Genomic DNA, 17,846 nt, shown 5'->3' with positions numbered 1-17,846 from the left:
TTCATTTATTAAAATTTATTTGCCAATATGTTTGTATTGTCATCGATGCTGCTTTATGAATTGGTCTTATGTACACTGAAGCTTTTCGATGTATTGTCTCTGCTTTTTAAATTGCTTCACAGTGGCTCTCCTGCTGCCATTGCCCACTTGTCCAAGACTCTCTCTCCCAAGAATACAAAACTTGCGGCTCTCTAGATGTTGCTGGACTCCTACTCCCATCACCTCAAGCCAGCATGGACAATTATCAGGGGTAATGGGAATTGTAGTCCAACAAATTATGCAGGACAACAAGTTCCCCATCTCTGATCTATCCAGTACACTGACTGACTGTTGTCTGCAAATAAGGAAGTTTCAGAATGACTGTAGAATGAATGGCTGTGCTTTCCTGCAGGTGCAGAGAGGTCAATCCCAGGATTAAACCAACACATGACTGACTGAACCGTGATGTGATCCATTACAAGAGATTTGCTGAACTGCCCAATTGGTGTGTTCCATTTCCTCAAGCCATTTAAAACAAGTGAGAAATCTGATTGCTCCTTTCCTCAGACACTCGGGGCATAGCCCGCACAGGAAATTGTAGGCACCTTCTCACACACATCTTGCCATTTCTGGATAAAGAAGCAAGGCCTTCAAACTGACAGTCCTTTGGATTTGCCGTTTTTCCTCCCTTGGATGTCCTTGGGATTACAGAAACAAGGGATGGTGAATACATTAAATCCAGATTAAGTTTAGCTGGATGCAGCGGAGCCATCAACAGGGAAGAGCAACACATGAAAGCAAGAAAGAGGTGAGAGTTTCTGTTTTAATTTCACCCTCCTGACCTAATAGGAATTCTTCAGCCTGCCTTGGTTTGCTAGCCACACATATTTGAAATATATTCCTGGCCATGGCTTTCTGTTAGGTTAGGCCTAACTGACCGTTGGGAGATGGTCTTCAAGAGGAAAGGGGAGATACAGTGTGTGAAGCAAGGGACCATCAATCTGTAAGAGCCAAACCCTGGATCCAAGTCCATGTAAAGAGCTTTTTAAAGAGAGATTTGAGGAAAGGATGTATTTATTTATAAGGTTTTTTTTAATAAATAAAAATCTGCATTCCCAGGATAGATTACAAGTGCATAATATACAGGTATACTATCCTGGGACCAAGGTCCCAGGATAGATTACAAGTGCATAATATACAGGTATACTCACTGCACTTGGGGTGGCATAGCTTAGAGAAGAGCTGAGTAAGAGGCAACATGATACCAGTATATAAAGAATTATGCGTGGCATGGAGGAGGTGGACAGAGAAAAGCTGTTCCCTTTTAACGCTAGAGCTCACGGGCTTCCAATGAAGATGAATGTTAAAAGATTCAGGGCAGACAAAATAAAAGTACTACTTCACCTGGTTCACAGTTAAACTACAGAACTCACCCCCATGAGAGGCAGCGATGGCCACCAAGTCTTATGGTTTTAAAAGAGGATTTGACAGAGAAATGGACTATCAATGATTGTTCGCCTTCATGGCTATGATCTTCCTCCACAACTGGAGGCAGTAATTCTTCTGAATAGCAATTGCTGGAAACTTCAGGAGGGGAGACTGCTGCTGTGCTCAGGTGACTGATGCCCTGCTTGCATGTCTCCCACAAGCATCTGACTGTGGTGGACTAGATGGGGCACTAGCGTGATCTAGCAGGCGTGTTCTTATGTTCTCATGTGTGTGGAAAGACTGAGAGAGCACCATTCAGTTCTGCTATTCAAAACAAAATTGTGGAGTCCAAAATCTTTGATTTTAAGCATGTGTTTTGTACTGGGTTCCGTTGATAGATCCTGGGGTCTTAGTTAAAATCTAAAGTCTGCTATTTATTTATTTTAAGCCATCAACCTGCCCTATACTAAAGTACGCACATAGCCACCAGTAAAGCATCCCCCCCCCCCATTTTTCTAAGGGAAGAAAATCTTACAACAGGATTGTTGTTGCTTTGCTATTTTTCTTCAAGGACGGCGGGGGAAAGCCAGAGACTCACCCTGCCCCTGTTCATCTCTGTGGTTTGCTGGAGTATGTTTCACCTCTTCTCTTACTGCTGGTCTTGGCTGCAGGCTATCCAAGAGCCAATGAGGTAAATCTGGAGAGCAAGGATATCTGGTGCCCTGTGGGACTGGTGGGGAAGAAGGCTGAGAAGTCAGTGGTAGGTGAAGGCAAAGCCAGTTGTAGATGGAGCCACAGGTTGAGCTAACTAACTTTGTCCCCATCCCCATTCCTATGGATTTCTACAAGGGTAACATACTAAGGAGGATGAAAGTAACATGTGGTGGCAGCCCCAGGACTAGTTGTTGGAATCCTGGAAGTCAAGCCCCAAGTTTGACGAAAGTACTCTTTGGTGAGAGAACAGTAATGATTTAACATCGCAACGAAAAGCGTTGACTTCTGCATGTGGAACTGGGAGACGGCACAATCTTGTTCTTTTCCTCAGACAGCAAATGTCTTGGTCTGGTCCTGCTATTAGCCTCAATATCTTTTTCCTTTTTTTAAGGAACTGCTGCATTTAGCGCCTAAGCAAGCAGGGCATTCTGGGTAACGAGAGACTCACCATACATCTCTCTCCCAGCTTTATACGACCACTGAATTCTGGTTTGTTTGCATAGTGCCAAACAAAGGTTGCTAAGGCAATAAGCTGAAGCCCTGCTGGTTGCCAAGTGATGCACTTCGTGCTTCCATCCACTTCTGTTCCAAGTATATGTTGCCCTTTCAACTAGGCCTGCGCCCCACAAAAAATCACTATAGCAACACAGAAGGCCTGCACTATGCTACTACGCATGCCACATTTTCACAAAGAGGGGGGATGAGTATGCCATGTTCCCTCAGAATGGCAACGCAATGATGAGGAAATATTTGCTCTGATTCATTTTTGCCTGCCGTTCTTAAACAGAGAACTCCTGTACCTGTTGTGGGGTGGTGGGGGGAAGAGGAGAGAAATAAAACAGACCCTTCACATCAATGGTAATTCTCCTCACAAAACGATGGCTTGTAAACTTTTTTCGGAAGAACTATTAGTCCCACTGTGGAGAGCTTCAGGGCCAAAGTACTCATTACAATAATTACATTTTTGAAGCGGCGTGCTTAGGACTTGCCATGCATCTTTCTTAACAAAAAAGCGCAGCCATAGGGATGGAGAGGAAGGGTGGAATGTGTGCACAAAGCAGTTGTGTGTGTTTTTTAAAGGTGTTTCCATGCAATAGTTTCTCACGGTCTCCCTCTGCAACAAAATAGTTCCTCACAGTGTCCCCTGCAACAAAACGTCATCCAAAGGCCAGCCCATGCTTTTTCATCTGGATTTCACTTTACTATGGGGACTCTAATCCTCCCTCCCTGCAAAGGTGTTGCCAGATTGCATCTTTACATGACCCTTCTCTTTCCCATCAGGAAAGTGACCATCCTTGTCCTTGGCCTAGACAGCGCAGGAAAAAGTTCCCTGGTGAAAGAAATCCAGAGAGGTGAGTTGCTGAGCAGAACTTAATGTCAGCTAAGCTTTCCAGCTCCTCCACTCCAGAACCTGAACTCAGTGCCCAGTAGAGCTGACAGGAGTGTCTCTAAAGGCTCATCCACACTTAACCTTTGCTCTGAGTTTATAGGTCCGTGCTTTCCAGGTCTGTGTCTGAGTATTCTGTTCCGTTCTGGTCCTTTCCCAAGGAAAACTCATGTTTTACCACCGAATCGGAGCAAGCAGCAATCCATTTGCTCTGATTCAGCAGTAAAACATGCTGGGACATAGACCTGGGAGGCCCAGACTTGTGCCTAGAGATGCGGCGCAAAAGGAAGTGTGAATGAGTCCTCAGCCTGTGCTGAAGGCCTTTCTTTCATATAACATTCCTCAGCCAGTCTTACATGGTTTAGTTCTAGGAGACTAGCTGTCAGGTAGACCTGAGTCTCAGCATCAACCTATAACCCTTGTTGCTGATTTCAGCTGCCTGTGAGCCCTGTACGCACTGGCTGACCTGACACATTACTCTGTACAACCGTCACTTAAATAGTAAAGCTCTATTATTCCCTTAATTCCCAATGTTTGGGCTGTGAGTACCATTGCTCAAACCGCCAAAATGGCAATACCTATGGCCAAGAGAGTAGTATCAGTAGGCTTGGGGAAACCCCAAAGTTTGCAAAAGAACAGAAAACTGGGAGACTACCAAAACAATATAATAAGGACTTGGGCTGCATACATGCCATATATTTAAAGCACACAAACAAAAATATTGGGACCTGTGGTTAAGCCCTCACAGAGGTACAATTTCCAACAAACTACAGTTCCCAGTATTGTTTGGGGGAATAAATGTGCTTTAAATGCATGGATGCATACACAGCCTGAGTGTATGCCGACTGTCAAGGGAATATAATGGGAAACAGAGCTTGAGTGGGCAAATACAATGGTGTATCCTAGAGGAAGGAGCTGAACAGGAATGCTTCACTGTGCAACATTTTATATCAGGTCCTCCTTGCAACTTCCTATATTTTTTCTGGAAATTAGAGGAAAGCTCCTGTGGTGTATGACCTTACCTGTATTTTTACTTGAGACTGATGCCCGTTGTTCTTGTTTCGTTTGCTCTTGCTACTTTTGTTTGCAGTCCTCTCCTGTGAAGTTCTTCCCATCACGAAGCCAAACCAGACAGCACTCAGGGTGGACAGGTTTGAGGTGTCCCTCATTGACCTGCCTGGTGGACAGCAGTCCTTGGGATCCTGGAGGGACCAATACAGCACTGCACATGGGATTATCTTTGTGCTTGACTCCAGCGATGTGGCAAGGATGGAAGAGGCCAAGAAGACTCTCTCCCGTGTTCTGGGGCACCCCAAAGTTTCAGGAAAGCCTCTGTTACTGTGAGATACTGATTCTCCTGGCATCTTCCTTCCTTCCTTTGTACCCTGTGGTGAATGAATGGGTGTAAAACAGGGGTGGAGATTTCTCTCCCCTCTCCTCTCCCCCCTCCCCTGTTTTATTAGACCCACTAGGATTCCTCTTTGGGACGCGGGTGGTGCTGTGGGTTAAACCACAGAGCCTAGGACTTGCCGATCAGAAGGTCGGCGGTTCGAATCCCCGTGATGGGGTGAGCTCCCGTTGCTCAGTCCCTGCTCCTGCCAACCTAGCAGTTCGAAAGCACGTCAAAGTGCAAGTAGATAAATAGGTACCGCTCTGGCGGGAAGGTAAATGGCGTTTCCGTGCGCTGCTCTGGTTCACCAGAAGTGGCTTAGTCATGCTGGCCACATGACCTGGAAGCTGTACACCGGCTCCCTCGGCCAATAAAGCGAGATGAGCGCCGCAACCCCAGAGTCGGTCACGACTGGACCTAATGGTCAGGGGTCCCTTTACCTAGGATTCCTCTTTAGGCCCATGAGGCCATTTCAGCCAAGCTACCTCCACCTGCCATAAACTTGACATTATATATGACATCAGATGCTGGGCATGTTATATCCACTGACATGAAAGAGAGGTTGCAGGCAGAACTGATCCGAGGCAACTACAAAGTGCCACAGAGAGCAGTAAAGGGAGTCGTTTTATACCTTCCAAGTCATGATCAGATCCACAAGCCAGTTTACATGGGAAACGATGTATCTCCAAGCCATCTCAATAAGCCTACACTCAGCCCACTTCTGTGATCAGTGAAAAGTTCCAGGGGCCAGGTTTTAGTTCCCTTTTGAAGGAAGCCACTGGAGGCTCATTGGTGTTTTGTCATATCTGTGTTTATCTACAAACACACACAGAGAGAGAGCATAGTTGGAGGTGCAGGTTAAATGCTCCAAAAGTCCATGACTCCCATAGTAGGTCTTACGGGAAACAGGTGCTGCTCCCTACAGCCAAATACTGTTACCTTACAGAGTTCTGGAGCTCCTCCAGATATTTACTGACCATTCATCCTGGTTTGCTTGCACAAGCTATTGTGGAGGGTGTACAGTGTCCACTCTTTCTTGAGCATCCATTCTAATTTGTTTGATGAGGCAGTGATACAACAAATAGCATTCATCCTGATTTGGGTGTGGGATGTTTATATGTCTTCTTCCCATTAATAATTTGTTTATCCCACACCTTTCCGTGCCTTCCCCCATCACTTTCCTGACTAAAAAAGGTCACCCCTTTCCTTTCTTTTATTTTCTTTTTTTAAAATGGATTTATTGTACTACAGCAGCAGAGTGCTTTAATCGACTTTAATTGTGCAGACCTAATTTGCTACTATGTGCTTTAATCCTTCCCACAAAATAATGACAGTCTGGAGCAGGGATCAGCAAACTTTTCCAGCAGGGGGCCGCTCCACTGTCCCTGAGACCTTGTGGGGGGCTGGACTATATTTTTTTGGGGGGGTGAACGAATTCGTATGCCCCACAAATAACCCAGAGATGCATTTTAAATAAAAGGACACATTCTACTCATGTCAAAACACGCTGATTCCCGGACCATCCGCGGGCCAGATTTAGAAGGTGATTGGGCTGGGCCTTAGTTTGCCTACCCATGGTCTGGAAGCAGGGATAGACAGTTTAGCACTTTCCTAACCCTTTTCCTAACAAGAAAGGGTAAATCGGGATGAGTCATCTCTGACCATCACTTCATCTTTTTGGGCCCTCTTAGCACCCATGGAATAACACTGGCAAAATTTCAAAGTTATTAGTAGTCTTTTATCAAGCCTAAAGTCACATCAACTCCATACCTTTAAAGCACATAGCTTGCCCCCCCAAAAAAACAATCCTGGGAACTGTAGTTTGTTAAGTGTGCTGGGCATGGTAGCTCAGTGAGGGGTAAACTTCAGTTCCCAGAATTCCTTTGAGGAAGTCATGTGCTTTAAATGTGTGTTAAATGTGCTTTAAGCGTGTGAATCTGCCCATTCAATACTGCATAGTGGACCTGGTGCCCTGCAGATGTTGTTGGACTTCGGGATAGAGCATAAATTTGATTCAGCACACATTTAAAGCTTTAAAGCTCAGTTTATCAAGTTTGCACTTTCTAAAACAATATGTGAACAAAAACACAGCAATTATTCATAATCCATTCTTACCCAAATTTTGTGATGCAGTTCTCCAAACAAACAATGTGGGAAAGCGTGCATAAAAATGGAGCTATTGTGGGGAGGGGGAGCATACAAAATAGAGTTATATTATTAGGATAAATTTTCACTGATGGATGTAAAATTGGAAAAAGAAGAAACTGAGAAGTAGACAGAACCTTTCACCTTTGTACTACAACTCCCACTAGCCACAGCCAGCATGGCCAATGGACAGCAGTTATGGGACATGTAGTCTAACAACATCTGAATGGCCAAAGGTTCCCTATTGCTTTTTTAAATGGTATAGTTACAACAGTGAGTGTGCTGTTTGCTAATGGAATCTTGCCTTTCCGTCTGTTCTGTTTTCAAAATTCTATGTGAATGGTTCAAGGCTGGCAAACAAGCAGGACAAACTGGATGCTCTCTTGCCCTGTGAGATCATTGAGTGCCTGTCTCTGGAAAAGTTGGTGAATGAAAACAAGTCGTTGTGTCGAATTGTAAGTAAAATGATACCCTCTTTACACAGGTTGGCTATTCTTCACAAGGGCTGGAAAGGAAGTCTCCCTTTTGTCCACTCTGCCCTTCATGATGATCATTTCCATGGAGTTTGTACAGACTGTTACTTCCTCTTGTTCAGATTACATATCCCATTTTAATTCTTGCCCAGTGGAATTGAGGAAATTGGGTCAGAGAGATCTGGACAGGAAGTCCTTGCAGTCAGAGATGATGGGAGTTGTAGTCCCACGACACCTGGAATAATGGAGGCTGGTGGCCATTAGGACTGGTAAGACACCAGTCGGCAGACTCAGAAGCCATGACAGATGGAGCCAAATAATTCTAGTTTTGCCCACATCCAGCTCCCTGTGGTTGCACAAAGGCAACCAGAAGACTAAAAAGGGTAGAGATAACAGCCAGTGACCCCCCCCTGCACAGGTTGTAAGAAGGCAAGCAGGTAGGAGTTAACTGAGAGCAAGCGGACACCTCCTCTTGCCTCCTGGGTGGGTTGGCCCTGGAATTCAGCACTATCTTAGCAGTATCTAGCTCACATAAGGTCTAGTTTGCTCCTACCTTCGGGCAGGAGATACAGAAGTATAGTCAGCCGCACCAACAGGTTAAGGGACAGTTTTTATCCGTGGGCTGTTGGGCTGCTGAATGGGAGAAAAAAATAGTTGTGCAATTGACTTCTGACAAGCACACAGAGCGCGAACAAGACTGAGTGGGGGGGGGCTTGTTTAATTTCACTGCACACAGGTGGTGTAGTGACAATAAAGTTTTATTTGTTTGTTTGTTTTTGTTTTTATTTACTTAACAACTCCTGATGCATAGAAAACATATTGATGGTTGTTTGGCAGAAAGTGGCTTCTTGCAGCAAGCTGGTTCATCTACAGTACATCAATTTCCCTTGTCATTTAGCAGGTTTTGCATTGCACCAGGAAATGTCTCCCCTTTGCTTGCTGGTCTCAACATGCCACCAGAGAGAGCCTGCCAGAGTTTCTTGTAAAAGACCTCCCATAGGTATTATGGTTATGTTGTTGGCATCCATCTGCCAACTCACAAACTCCTCCACTTTCTTTGCCTTGAGTGGGAGAGCTGCGTTTTCAGACTGGCTGTCCTCTACCTTCATCTTACAGGAACCATGTTCAGCTTCCAAAAGGCTTCCCAAAATCCAATGCTGGACCATCGTTCAAGGGCTACATTGGCTATTGCGTACAATTGCCACCAACTACAGTGTGCTGTGTGGTCGCATCCAGGAAGACAGTCCTGAACAGCAAGTGTCACTAGAGCAGGAGGTATCCAAGAAAGTACAGAAATCCAGGAACAGGACATCAGAAGCCAGGTTCCTCCTTCTTCCTGCAAGCCTATGCTGTGTGTAATGCCTACTCTTAAGATCTTAGAGGGGGTTGGACCATAGCTCAGTGCTGGAGCATCTTGCTTTACATGCTGAAGGTCCTAGGTTCAATCCCCATGATTTCTATATAAGGGTGGGGGAAGATTTCTTGTATGAAATCCTGGAGGGCCGCTGCTGGTCAACATTGACAATATGGAGGTAGATGTGCCAATCGTTTGACTCAGTACTGTATAAAGCAGCTTACATTTTATGTTCCTAGAATGCATATGGGAGGGGCGCAGAATGGTGAGAAACGAAAACAAAGGTCAGTTTATAAGAAGATTGCTTAGTACAGGGTGGTGAAGAGAGAGAAGGGGGAAGAGCAAGGTGATGAAAAGCTGAACAGAGAACAAGCTGGCAAAGGGGGAAAAGACAAGAAGGGAACAATTAGAGCGGAAACTGAAGCAGGAGTCAACAACATGGCACCCAAGGTTCCAATAGGACCCTTGAGGTCTTACCTTGGGGCCAACGAAACCTCTGTGTCCCCCACACACACTGCCCTCTTGGCCATAAGGTAAAGAGAGTGCTTGCCTATTTCTTCTTTTAAAAGTACATAGAGATTAAGAAGGAAGTTGACAGAGTGGTGCTCTTTCCCACTTCCTTTTTCAGCTGTATGTGGTCTTCAAAGCTCAGCTTAATTCTATTGGATCTGGTTTTTACCCAGATTCCTTGGTAAAATGAAGTGTGTGCCCACAGACCTAAAAAGTAGAGCAAATGGAACATGCTGAAAGACCAGAGACAGAAATTACTACCCAAACAGCAGCAATTACTTGACATTGACTGAGGGTGAGAAACAGTGAGGCCACATCGACACCATATATTTAACACAAATTTAAAGCACATCACCTTCTCCTGAAGAATCCTAGGAACTGTCATTTGTTAAAGGTGCTGGAATGTAGTTATGTAAACTACAACTCCCAGGGTTATTTGAGGGAACCCATGTGTTTCTAAAGTGCTTTAAATACATAGTAGGGATTGCACCTGATTTGCTCAAGGGTCGACCAGTAGATCTGCAGTTGAATAGAGACCAAGTTCTCCAAAAACTACATTTATTTGTTGTACCACATAGACATAGAAGATGGCAGAGCTGTTTTTAGCACCACTGCTTAGTTTCAAAGTTGAAGGAATAGAATAATATGTACATATGTGTATCTTTTGAATAATTTATTACATCTGCTTTTAGGGAGTCATTGGCCAGAAGAGAGTGCAGCCAAGGAGGAAATGCCAAGATGGAGGAAAAGAAACCCACAAAGCTGCCCCAGAATATCCCCTCCCAGGTAACTGGCGATTCTGCTATATTTTGTCTGCCAGGAATTTTACACTTTTAAAGATGCAGTGTTTCATAAAATTAATTAGTTGCATAATGGGCAGGTTTAGACATCACGATAAACCACAGTTAATTATTTACCACATGTGAACCATTTGCACCCAGTTTGCTCCTTGCTAGCACTGGGGAGAAACAGATCACAATTCCTGCCTTAGCATTACATCTGAGCCAGAAATCATGGGTCGTTTCACTCAAACAAACTCATGATCAGGAAGTCAAGAACAATCCATGTGTGGGCAATGGGGATGCAAAAAGGCATCATTTTCTGTTCCATTCCACCTTGCATTCATTTCAGCAGCTCATCTTCCATCAAAATTGCTGTTGCTTATCTCACTGTCCGCCATGGCAAAACTACATAATTTATGTGATCTATGTAATTAATTCCACAAATTATGTAAATTACCGTATTTTTTGCACCATAACACTCACTTTTTTATTCCTAGAAAGTAAGGGGAAATGTCTGTGCGTGTTATGGAGGAAATGCCTACGGGTGGCATGCCTACAGATTTTCCTCCTCTAAAAACTACGTGCGTGTTATGGTCGGGTGCGTGTTATAGAGCGAAAAATACGTTATGTTGTCATCATGCTATTCCACCGCATTCATTTCAATGCAAAGGAAATGCAATGCAAATGTGGGAGGGGGGTACGTAATCAATTATGTATTGTTTGCAGGCTCAAAGCAGCAGCAACAGTGAATGCCAATTGTATTTGCTGTTCTGGACATGAGATGAATACAGTGGTACCTCGGGTTACATACACTTCAGGTTACATACGCTTCCGGCTCCACTAACAGACTCCGCTAACCCAGAAATAGTACCTCGGGTTAAGAACTTTGCTTCAGGATGAGAACAGAAATCGTGCTCCAGCAGCGCGGCGGCAGCGGGAGGCCCCATTAGCTAAAGTGGTGCTTCAGGTTAAGAACAGTTTCAGGTTAAGAACGGACCTCCGGAACGAATTAAGTACGTAACCAGAGGTACCACTGTAGGTGAACATTGGCAGTTTCCATTTTCATTGGAATTCTCCAGCATCCATAGCACGCAGGGCCATAGTTCAATGGCACAGAACCTTCTTTCCAGGCGGAAACACCCAGGTTCAATCCTTGGCATTTACAAGTTGGCCAGTGCAACTTATAATTCCTTCCTGAAAGTGTGAAAGGCTGCTGCCAGTCCGTTACTGAGCTAGATGGACCAATTGTTTAGCTCAGTTATACAGCTTCCTATGTTCCTGACATTTTCTGTGCCACGTTTTCTGAAAGCATTCCCAGAGACAGGGCTTTTTCTCACACGCACGCACTTTGTTTCTGCTCAGCAGGAAGAAATGCCGGTGGCCTCCAAGAAAAAGAAAGGGAAATTAAAGCTGAAGGTGAAGAAGAAAGGTTTGGTGCAGTCGGAGAATACCTTGACAGAAGATGACAGTGCAAAAGCAGCAGGAAGTGGGAGCAAAGTGGGAGGTGTCACTGTCTGCCGTCCCAGCAACAAGGTTGCCCAAGAGAACCCCAGAGTTCTGGAAACAGCTGCACCCCCAGCAGGTAAACATAGATTTCTTAGAAACATGAGAGAAACGCTAGAAGCATGACGATGAAGAAGAAGTAGCAGTATTATATTTCCATCCCACCTTTCTTCCAAAGAGCTTGAGGTGGCACAGGTAGTGCTCCTCCTCTCCATTTTATCCTCACACCAATCCTGTGAGGTAGGTTAGGGTTGAGAGACAGTGACTGGCCCAAGATCACTTCAGTGAGCTTCAGGGTTGAGTGAGTCTCTGTAGAACTTCCTCAGAGTGCGCTGTCAGCTGCAAACAACATCTCGCAGGTAAAGATCTGCCGTGCTTTCATCTTGGCATGGACAGGCCTCCATCACTCTTGAATAGAAGTCCACACTGTCCTCAGCTGAGCTGAAGGCATTGGAGAGCAACAGGAAGAAGAATATGCCAAAGAGAGTCAAGGTGAGAACACAGCCCTGTTTCACACCACCTTTTATAGGGAAGGTGGACAAGGATGAACCATCATGCTGTCACTGGGGGGAAACAAAATCTAATTTCTCAATCAGATTGTTCCTCCAATTTTAGGGCCAGATCTTCTGTTGCCATTTGTAGCATTTGAATGTCCACCTGGTTGTTTAGTTCTAGGTTTAGCTCTAGTGCTTTTATTAGTCCAGTCGGCAATTTGCCCAGATAGATATTTAAATTTCTGTTTGAAAGCTCTGCCCGATCTGAGACAGGAGCTTTCCTTATCTTGCTTATGTAGTAGTCTGATTCTTTGTCTTCCTCCACGGTTGTTTGAATTTTCATGCCTTTTTGTGTTCTCATTCCTCCCTTGACCATCTCTGAATCTGAGGCCTGAAAGAAGGATTCGTCAATTTCTTCTTGAATACTGAGTCTTGCTTACTTCTTTTTTGGACCCTGGAGTCTGTGTGGCTTTAGTCTGCCAGAGCAGGAATAAAGTTTTAGAATTGTATGTGTCTTCTCTGCATCAAAGTAGTCCTTAGGCAATTAGACAGTAAACTATGCTGCCATTTAGCTCCTTGGCTAGCCATGCTCCCCAAACGCTGGTGAATTTTCATGAGGATTCCTTTAAAAAAATATGTGTGTAAATGCTACATATATGCAGAGAACTGAATTTATGATTGGAAAAATGAGAGATTGAGAGAACCACTACTGACAGATCCTTCTGTCCCTGCTAGTTACTATGATGTGGCTCTGAAATCAGGTTTGAGTCTGTAGCACAAATATGGGATTCTGGTTAATTCTGTCCTCCTGAACCAGTACCTATAGATCAAACCATAGTTTACTGTGGCTTGCAAACCAGAGAATTTATTCCATTCCCCCCCTCCCTACTTCTTCTTTTTTTTCAGGACAAAGCACAAAGAAGAAAAATAAAAGACTGAAAAATAAAGTCAAATCTCAGGAATCATCACAGACCCAGCCAAACGAGCACCTATCAAGCACTTTTGGTACGTCTTACTCAGCTAGGAAAGGGGTTTGTGGGAAGAGTTGCAAAATATCAAGGATACTCATTAAAGCAACAAATAAGTTTGATTAGCTTTGGGGGGAAACAAAAGCTCTGTGTATTTTAGGGTCTTGAGCCAGATTGTGGGCAAATGTGAAGTCCTGTGGCAATGCTTCCATACTGAGGTGGAAGCAGGATTAGGCAGAATTGCATACAAAACAAGTGTATAAGGGAGAATTTCTCACTAAAATGCTGAAAAATGTTCGTGAGGACTTGCCACGTTATGTAGAAATGTGGATAAATAAATTTTCAAGGCTAGAAAAATTATAAACTGAGAGAACCCAGCTTTTACATATTTGCCCATTCCTACTTTAGACTAACCATTTACTTAGCTGTCTTGTTCATCCTTGGGTGGATAACCAGGGTATGCATCTTCTTAAATAGTTGTCAGATTTATATGATCCCACCTGTTGAGGCACCTGTTGTTGTTGGCATTCATCTGTCTTGAGAGGCACTCGTGTGCACCTCTAGGAATGAAGTCAGACCACTGTGTTAGCAGTGCCAAAGTGATCTCCCCAGGGCACAAGCCTGGGCAGTGTGGAGGTCCCGTGATGCCCAGAGAACAAGACCATCCCTCTCAGCCTCCCTGATGGAAAGGAAAGCAGAGAAATACATTTGGCACCTGCTTGGGTGCAAGAGTTGCTGGAAGGAGGCGGACAAAGGGCCATCTAGCTGCCTTAGGGACTCCACTTTTGATTTGTGTAGGACTAGAGGTCTTGTTATTTCCTTTGTATGTATAACAGTTAAGAAAAAGTAATTAGATCAGCCCATGGTGACTGTGTCCTGCTTTACAGAGGATGGTCCCCTGTCTGAAGGGCTGTCTGCTTCAAAATTCTTGAAAGTTAAAGAACCATAAAAAGGGAGAACTTCCAGAGGCCAGTGAAGTTTCCCATAAACAGTTAGCAGCAGGCATTGCAGACTGAGCAGACTCCTGGTCACAATCTTCCCCACTTTGTGCAAATGTATGTCCTCTTTTTTCCTCTTTCTGGCAATCTGTAAGTGGTCACCCTGTTTCATCCATGGCTCCTTCTTCCACAGATTTGTATCGGAGAGCCATGCTGGCTCTGAAAATGCAGCCACAGGGCCGGAAGCCACAGTCTACAACCACTCCCTAAATGAGGTGCTCCACACTTTCCCTTGGGACTGGGGATTCAAAGTGGTACTAAGAGAATTGAAGAAACTGCAGCAGCGAGGCCAAACCTGATTCTGAGGTGTTCCAAGCTCATCTTTCTCTGCAAGATGTTGCAAGGTGTTTAAAGGGGCAGGTGTTAGCATACAGTTGGTAGTCGACGGAAAGAGCCCTCCCCAAATGGAAAGCTAGGGAGCTTCCTGCCTGTCGCTGTTTTCGAGGGGGTTAAATCAAATACTGGCAAAGTAAAGTTGTACAATTATAAGAGGTCTTGTGCAACAAATCCGCTTCCCTCAAAACACTGAACTTCTTTTGCAATAAGCAATGGGAAAGGCACTGGAATGTGTGGGATAATGCTAGTTTTGACAAAAGGATCATCTTAACTTCATGGAAGCAAAACATAACAAATCCTCGTTAAATAGCCAATGGCAGCTAATTTTCCTGCAACGAAATCAGGATGAATGCTCCACTAACAAGGCAACTGGATGCATCCCTGGTCTCAGAAGTAGAAGAGTGGGGTGCCTTCAGACCTCCTCCAAGTCATTTTGCTACCTGAGGCAGAAGACAAGATGATGTGTCCGCCGCGCCCTATTCTACACAAGAAGCCGAACAAGATTGGTGGTTGAATCTTCCTTCAGCATTGGCAACAAAACAGCATCTCCACCATGCCTGAAGGTAGCAGACTTGCCTAGGGAGCACATTGTAGGCCACATGTGCGCACAGCTCCCCAGAATCTTGCTGCTGTTCCCTGCCTCCCAGCATTTCCTGCCTGAGCTGGTTTCCTCATTCTGCCTAATAGCTGAGTTGGCCCTGGGTGGCTCTGGGGCAGCGATGGAGAAGTGAAATATACTCAGAGTCAAGAAGAACCTTTTTCATTTCTTTGATGGCTAACTTTTCATGAGCCACAAGAGCCATTGCAAAAGGTGGGTGGAGGCGGGGCCACTCCCCTCTCTCTCTCTCTCTCTCTCTCTCTCTCTCTCTCTCTCACACACACACACACACACTTATTTACATCCACACACAAATACAATTTTGCATTCATACACATGAACACATTATACCCACATGCATCTATTCTCACATACAGTGGTACCTCAGGTTACATACGCTTCAGGTTACATACGCTTCAGGTTACAGACTCCACTAACCCAGAAATATTACCTCAGGTTAAGAACTTTGCTTCAGGATGAGAACAGAAATCGTGCGGCTGTGGCGTGGTGGCAGCGGGAGGCCCCATTAGCTAAAGTGGTGCTTCAGGTTAAGAACAGTTTCAGGTTAAGAACAGACCTCCAGAATGAATTAAGTTCTTAACTTGAGGTACCACTGTATAACATACACACATTCAATACTTCTCTCCCTGTCTCCCAGACACTTCTGTGAAATTAGAATTCAATAAGATTTGGGCTGTGTACACATCAAATTTTAAAGAGCATTCTGTGCACAGCAAGTGCGGACGTTTTCCAAATTGTCACACAACATCATACATATCCAACACATGTTCTGAAGTTATTCTCCACTTCTTCTCATTCTTATTTGAGGAAATGCAATATAAATTTGCATCACTCCATTGTGTAGACATCAGGAAGCACATTGTGTGACTACCTAGTTGTTGGATGGTTTCACAATTGTTCAGGTGTGGAAAGCAGATATGGTCACATTACTTCTGGAAGCAGTAACAATCTTTCGAAGGCTAGTTGAGGGGAGGGAATGTCAGTGAAACAATTCATATCCATCCCATCACAACATGACGACTGATGTGCATGGCATGAACCAGCATAAGTCTACCTGAAATTGACATTAAAGCACAAATGTGGAGATGAGTTTACATAAATGCTCACTGAGTAAAACTCATCCTATGAAGAGGGAGAGTTTGCAGGCATCATATTTGTCATGAAAGGAAGAAAGGATCAATGTTCTGGATACCCTTAGAAATTGCCTTATCCTTTATGTCCAACTGTGATTGACAAGTGGGCACTCCCTTAGGACCATTACCTGTACCAAATGATATTTTATTTTGTATATTGTTTTTCAAAACAGTTGGTTTCATCTGTACTTTCAAAATTTTATTGTGTCTACTTTTAAAGTTTGTCGATTTTATTGATATTTTCTTGTGAATATTTTATATTATTTTGTGTAAGCCATTTAGAGAGGGTTTATTATTATTATTATTAAGTGGGATATAATTCTTGTTAAATAAATTAAAAAACTAAATGTTCAACTATGGGGAGTACTCAGAGGCCGAAACAGTCTTCTGTTGGAGTACTGCCAGAGCCTCTGTGGATTCCATAAACCTAAAACAGCACAAATGTGGCTTGATTGAACATAGAATCATACAGCAGTACAAATTGTTCCCTTCTGAAAGAAAATTATATGAAAATGATGTATAGATGGTATATAACACCAGTACAGATAGCAAAAATGTATAAAACCAGCTCTAACATTTGCTGGAAATGTAAAGAAAAAGAAGGCACTTTTTATCATATGTGGTGGGAATGTAAAGAAATTTAAAAATTTTGGGAAATGATATATAATGAATTGAAGAATATGTTTAAAATGACATTTGTAAAAAAAAAACCAGAAGCATTTTTGTTAGGGATTGTAGGACAAGATCTGCCAAGAAAAACAAAGAATTTATTTATGTATGCTACAACAGCGGCAAGAATCTTGATAGCACAAGGATGGAAGAATGAGGAAACCCCGACAAAAGAACAGTGGCAAGAGAAATTGATGAATTATGCAGAACTGGCTAAATTGACATAACTGCGAGACAAGGACAACTGTGACTTTAAGGATGAATGGGAACGTTATACAAATTATTTAAAAACACAACAAAATTAACTGGACTCCTTGGCAGGTTTTGAATAAACATACACAAATTTATTGTTGATAACATGATGGAAAGATATGTAAGGATATATACAATTTTATAACATGCAGAGAAAATATGTGCAGTGAAACCAGGGAGAGAAGCTGAAGGAAGTCCTGGGGGGAGGGGAAAAGTATGTAGGTGATTATATGGTTTGATAATTTGTTATGTGGAAAGAAGCATAAAGCGGTAGAGTTGGATGGGACACCAATGGTAATCTAGTCTAACCCACTTCAATGCAGAAATCTCAACTAGATCATATATGACAGATAGTCATCCAACTTCTGCTTAAAAACTTCCAAGGAAGGAGAGTTTACCACCTCTCATGTGAGTCTGTTCAAACGTTGAACATCTCTTACTGTCAGAAAGTTCTTTCTGATGTTTCATAGGAATCTCCTTTCTTGTAATTTGAATCTCTTGGTTCGGGTCCTAACCTCTGGAGGAGAAAACAAGCTTTCTCCATCTTCCACATGATAGCCCTGTAAGTATTTGAAGATAGCTATCATATCTCAGTCTCCTCTTATCCAGGTTAAACATACCCAACTCCCTCAACCGTTCCTCATCAGGCTTGTTTTCCAGACCCTTGACCATCTTGGTTGCGCTCCTCTGCACATATTCCAGCTTATCAATG

The 17,846-nt window shown here is 43.6% G+C and overlaps 1 protein-coding gene and 1 long non-coding RNA gene across 3 annotated transcripts; one reads left to right on the top strand and one right to left on the bottom strand.

The window, feature by feature from the left end:
• Positions 1-2,585, bottom strand: LOC128406687 (uncharacterized). Its single transcript, XR_008328578.1, has 2 exons — positions 2,006-2,585; positions 1-677 (listed from the first exon to the last, which is right to left on the bottom strand). It is a non-coding gene; the product is annotated as an uncharacterized LOC128406687 (long non-coding RNA).
• ARL13A (ADP ribosylation factor like GTPase 13A) lies at positions 648-15,247 on the top strand. 2 transcript variants are annotated; one of them, XM_053374253.1, is made up of 10 exons: positions 648-787; positions 1,979-2,098; positions 3,403-3,473; positions 4,599-4,848; positions 7,393-7,498; positions 8,633-8,838; positions 10,073-10,166; positions 11,528-11,744; positions 13,066-13,164; positions 14,259-15,247. In XM_053374253.1, the coding sequence occupies exons 1-10, from the start codon at positions 771-773 to the stop codon at positions 14,333-14,335; spliced, it is 1,257 nt and encodes a 418-aa protein (XP_053230228.1). In that variant the 5' UTR covers positions 648-770; the 3' UTR covers positions 14,336-15,247. The 2 variants fall into 2 exon arrangements, with proteins under 2 accessions (XP_053230228.1, XP_053230227.1); XM_053374252.1 differs by having other exon boundaries at positions 11,525-11,744.
• Positions 15,248-17,846: the final 2,599 nt, after the last annotated feature.

The sequence above is a fragment of the Podarcis raffonei genome, chromosome Z, assembly GCF_027172205.1.
Source record: "Podarcis raffonei isolate rPodRaf1 chromosome Z, rPodRaf1.pri, whole genome shotgun sequence".
In the NCBI taxonomy this organism is placed as follows: Eukaryota; Metazoa; Chordata; class Lepidosauria; order Squamata; family Lacertidae; genus Podarcis; species Podarcis raffonei.
Note: the sequence above shows the minus strand (reverse complement) of the source record. Positions and strands in the feature narration are given on the sequence as shown.